General features: G+C 27.3%; 1 protein-coding gene across 1 annotated transcript; it reads right to left on the bottom strand.

The window, feature by feature from the left end:
* Nucleotides 1-2995: 2995 nt before the first annotated feature.
* On the bottom strand, nucleotides 2996-3742 carry LOC111617127. Its single transcript, XM_023358461.1, has 3 exons — nucleotides 3621-3742; nucleotides 3264-3408; nucleotides 2996-3169 (listed from the first exon to the last, which is right to left on the bottom strand). The coding sequence occupies exons 1-3, from the start codon at nucleotides 3725-3727 to the stop codon at nucleotides 2996-2998; spliced, it is 426 nt and encodes a 141-aa protein (XP_023214229.1). The 5' UTR covers nucleotides 3728-3742.
* Nucleotides 3743-5499: the final 1757 nt, after the last annotated feature.

Here is a 5499-nt window from a genome sequence, read left to right on the forward strand (position 1 = left end):
TTTTGTAATAAAATCAATCAATAAAACAAATTTTACTAATTTAAATTAAAATGTAAATGTCAGTAGAACGATTTTTTAGCACATAATTAATTACGCGGCTTTTCTCTTCCATAAAATCTGAGAGTTCCTCCGGTAATTGAAGTTGTTACATTGCTTTAACTCAGCAGTTTTAACGAATTGAATACGTTTATATCTCTTTAATTCCTTGATTAACGAGTAAGTTGTCAAGGAATACATTTTTATAAATATATATTACTCGGTTTTAATTGTATAATCTATCATTAATTTTAAGAAAATATGCCGAATTCCAATGTCACATCCAGAGCTTTCGACTTAGAGACTTCACATTGATTTATGTTATATTGAGAGCTTATAAAAGAAAAAAAAATTACGGAGTTGATTAATGATATATATATACTTTCGTTTTCAGTAAAGATGTTGATAAACTTTCTACAAATGGAAGTAAAGATGAAACGATGTATCAGCCATCGCATCTTCTCTTCTTAGTTCATCTCTCATACTCTGTACTATTATAACTGTACTGTTTCTACTTTAACTTGGAAGAAAACAATGAGAAATGAAGGTGTCTTACACAAATCCACAGAGAAAAATGTTTTTAAGTTGTTGTAATCTCTTCCAAATAACAACTATCGATACAACTTTCTCTATTAATCGATTATACGAAGTAACTTTCAAGTTATATTTAACGATCAAAAGAAGTTATACTACACAATTTAATACGGAAAATTTTATGAAGATCATAAAATAAACCATTTTGTATAGTAATTATAATTTTATTTTCCATTGTTTATAACAAAATTAACAATATTTTTCGACGGATAACGAAGATACTTAACTATGGAATTAACGCAAATGATTTAAACGGTAATTAATAATGGTTACTAGAAATTGCTTCAGTTGAAAGACTATTCAATCCGTTAAGTTGAAAATAGCCGTTCAGTTACAGGAAGAAAATTGGTATAATATCATGAGACCAGTAAGGCAACATTTTCCGTTGCTACAGGCCTTACATTGATCTGAAGCTAACATTAGTAGACCAACGAAGTACTAAGACCCAAGTGGATGATTCTCAAAGGGCTAACTTAATGTAGTTTGTCTTTAGTGTGGTGGAAGGAAATAGCTTTTTTTCTTTTTTATTTATCTGTTTTTTTAAGCTGGTACCCAGTTTTCGATAGTACATTCAATCGTTACTTTAGAATGCACGGAATTCTTTTGTTATATATGTACATTTTTTGGAATAAAGCTTACTTTTTCAATTGATTCGTCAAAAGAGTCTTCACAACTTTGAAAAATTTTATAAATAAAAACGAAAGGAAAAAAAATATAAAAAATGTAATAAAATTTTTCGAGCAATTTTAGAAATTTTTGCGAAAATTTTTACTGTTTTCTTAAATAAAAACTGATAGTTTCCAATAAGTAAAAGTTGGAAAGTTAAAGAAAAAGTATTAAAATTCAAGAATATATACTAAAAATTCGCTTTTAAAATATATAAAACTGAATAAATTCGACATTATTTTTAATATATTCTTACATAAAACTGGTGTATTTTACCAAAGTATATGTGAAAATCATATAATTTATGCGCATAACTAAAGAGAAAAACAAGAATTAATAAAAATGCATAAACTTAACTAAAAATACACAAAATTCTTAATCAGGATGAAAATATTTATTTAATAATTCAAAAATTTGGGAAATATTTCGCATAAAATAAAGAGAAATAGTCATACAAACATACGCTACAATATAATAACATATAGTAAACATTTGATCATTCCTCAATTATAATTTTAGGAATTTATTAAGCATAACACGTCAGACGAAATCCAAAATCAAGCCATGGCATAAAATGTCCGAAATATTATATAGTTGAATGATTTTAATGGTGTAACTGCGAAGTGTGGCAGTAAACTAGTGCAGACGCCATTAGTTCCTTTGCCTATTTAACGTATCTACAACGAAAGATAATATTTTCCTTGTATTACTCTCACACCAATAAGTTGTTGGCTTTAGTCTCGTGTGTAAAAGAGATGTGAGCTTTTACTAATTGGAATGTATGACGTTACACAATAACTCACAAACAGGCTGATTTCAATTATCATTTTCACGTGAAGAGATAACGAAATCAATTATATAAATATCAGCCATATTTATTCAAGATATTCTTCGTTTAGAAATATAAAAATATAGTATAATTCTTTATTTTTACAAGGTTTTCTTTTGTTTATAATAATATGCTTAAAATTCAGCTCTAGTATAATCTATTGTATGTTTACTAGATTAATTGATATGTTTAAAATCTATAATCATTATATAAGGCATTCTTGTATGCTGCATTAAGTATTCGTTCATTGCAAATAAATAAATTGTAAATTTTTTACGCTTAATAAATTTTTTTATAAATATAAAAACGAGCTAAGAATATTTTAAAAGTCAAAAGCAAGAGAAAAATAAGCGCAGTTATTGTATAAAAAAGAAATTTCCCCTCCTCCTGAAAAGCCATTTTCAGAGGGGGGAAAATCAGTAAACGTTAGAGTCATACGATGCTGAAATTTTAATTTATTTCGTTAAATTAAATCGATTTTAAGGGAGAAAAATTCCCTTTTTACATGTATAAAACTTATCAATCAAGCTGTGTCTCAAATTGATAATATAATAACTGGAAGAGATGAGGTTTCGAAACAATTTCTTAATCCAATAATCGTTGGAGTGGAAAGTTTCGAAAAAAACTAGGAAATTTTATTCTTTTAAACAGGCCAAATGATGTCGAATTGGATTGAAAAGTATAGAAATCGTTCTAATTTTACATTTAGGGATTTTTTTTTTATTTTTAGATCTGATCTATCGATGATATACCGTATAATATTTCATATAAGAGATAGTGGGAGGTCGTTGTCCTCTTGCTTTCTGATCGTAAGGAAGAAAACAATGAGAAATGAAGGTGTCTTACACAAATCCACAGAGAAAAATGTTTTTAAGTTGTTGTAATCTCTTCCAAATAACAACTATCGATACAACNTTTTGATTTATATAACAACAATCTGTCTCTGGCTGAGATATTATTGACATTAGTTGGAAGAATTGTTGACATTAGATGCTGTGTGATTCTTGCTGATCTTCTTGGTTTCATGTACGAGTTCCAATCCGCCTAATAAAATCAAAAACGACACACAAAGAAAGAAAACATTAAAGTAAACATTGTTAGACTTTTAATAAGATTAATGTCACTGATCGATACTCACCTGACAGGTCAATTTTGTTCCATTAAGTTTGTGCTTTCGATAATAGAGTACAATCGACTCCAAATATGGGAATGGAAATGACTTCAGATAATATAAATCGTTGACAATGACAATTGTATGATGTTTTATGTCTCCGTTTCTACATCTACAATGAATTTTTGTATTGCATAATTCTTGTTAAACCGCAAACATAAAGAAATAATGTATAAATTTGAAGAATAAAACGAAATTAACAGAAATTTACAACTGTATTATAGCTAAATTCTACTTATTTGTGAAGATAATTAAATAATTTAACAGAAAATTTAAAGTTAATTAGTGTAAATATTTAAAAATTATTATAATTCATTCACTTACTTGAGAGCTAAACCGATTCTTTCCCTTTTCAAATCCTCGTAAATAATAAATGTTCCTGGCCAATTGTTTCTGTTGGATAAAATTAAATTTACTTCTTCTTTACTCATTATAACTGGGTCCAATCTGTACAAATAATTAAGTATTCTAATAAAATCACTTTAAAATTAACATGAAAATTTGGATTTAACTCAAATAATTCTAAACATAACTAAGCAAATGAGGTAAGTGAACCGAATAATGGAGAGTTAGTTATTCTCATATTCTAGTTGCACTTATCATCTTTATAATTAAGCAGCTTGTGTCTGTCACGTTTCGAAACTGCTGATGCATTTCTGCCTTTCACTTAACTGTCAAGAATTTCTACCGGCAAACACAGATAGAGTGATACTTCTCTGACACTAATAACATTGATTTACATCATAATAATCATGTATAATGTATGTTTACTTAAAAAAATTTCTATTAAAAATTGTTTCCTTTATCTTCGTCTTCCGCCTGTACTTTCTAGTATCGAATGTAAAGCAAATCGTGTTTTAAAATATAAGTAGAGGTTAACACGTAATTTTAAAATCAGTAAAAAAAAAGAAAAAAAAGGGATTTATTTTTTTTACGTCACTAATTACGTCTTACTATTTAAACGGTTGATCTTGTAATCAATATGGCGGCCGCCGGTGTTTTATCCAAACCGGCGCCATCTCGTGTCCATTAACAGAACCTTTGGACCTGTTGAGTAAAGGTTATTGACTTTCTTTAGCTTCTTTCTGTGTACGCAGCTGCCTTTTCGACATGTTGAAAGAGAAACTTTGCTTTACTTCATCGCCATCATCTGTTTAAATTTCTTTTTATTTCTTCTTATAAATCCATCTTTTATTACACATTTATATTTATATAATAATTTCGNTGAATTTTATGATAAATAACAAACACTTTAAATTATGTTGTAATTTATAACTCGGTGTATAATATAAATTTATGTTTAAAATTTTATATGATTAATTTCGAGTTTATAAGGTTGTTGAACTTTATGTACAGCTATATATTTATTTATTTTATTATATAATATAACTAGTTATATAGACTATACACTGAAGGAAGGACGGTACTTAAGTGCGCTTTAAAGCTAAACGTTTGCATGAAATTTTTGTGAATAAAACATTTTTTAAAAAAGTCTTAGATTTAAACATTTTAAATATATAATTTAATGTATTAAGTTTGGAAACATTTTTTTTTTATTCTTTATAAAACAATATGCTAAGATTTCGAATGGAAAATCGAGTTACTTTTTCCCTTGAAATGAAATTTCTTCTTCTTAAAACATAAATATAAATATTTTTATATCCAAAAATTCTAGAAAATATAAGGAAAAAAAAATAACAAAATAAAATTCTTGAAGCTTCAAGAATAAAAGAAAACAAAATTTAATGAGATGCATCAATTTTATTAGTCCTATAACTTTCGTTTAAATTCTGAGAGTTTAGAATAATTTAAACATTAAAAAATATATTCCCCCCATATATATATATAATAGAATGTTGTTAAAATTCATTTGAAATTTTTGGAAAAAAATAAAATAAATATAAAACTGAAGAAAGAGAAGAAGAGATGAGAAAATTCAATTTAGTAAGCAGTTGAAAATGCCACCATCAAACAAAAGAGGAGAGCAATTGGTAAATTTTCGCACCATCTAATAACTTAGTGAAGTGCCAATATTGGGACTTGTAGCAACAGGGTGTGATGTTGTCTCAGTCAACACATAGATCCTTCACGTTCTGACTAACGTCAACAGAGCAGAGGTCAATCTATGTCAAATCTAAATCACCCCAATGAAATTCCAGAAAATTAAAACTCCCCCTAAAAATCTCATTAATAATTAATTAAT

Source organism: Centruroides sculpturatus, unplaced genomic scaffold (assembly GCF_000671375.1).
Source record: "Centruroides sculpturatus isolate CEXI.00-Female unplaced genomic scaffold, Cexi_2.0 scaffold4893, whole genome shotgun sequence".
NCBI lineage: Eukaryota > Metazoa > Arthropoda > Arachnida > Scorpiones > Buthidae > Centruroides > Centruroides sculpturatus.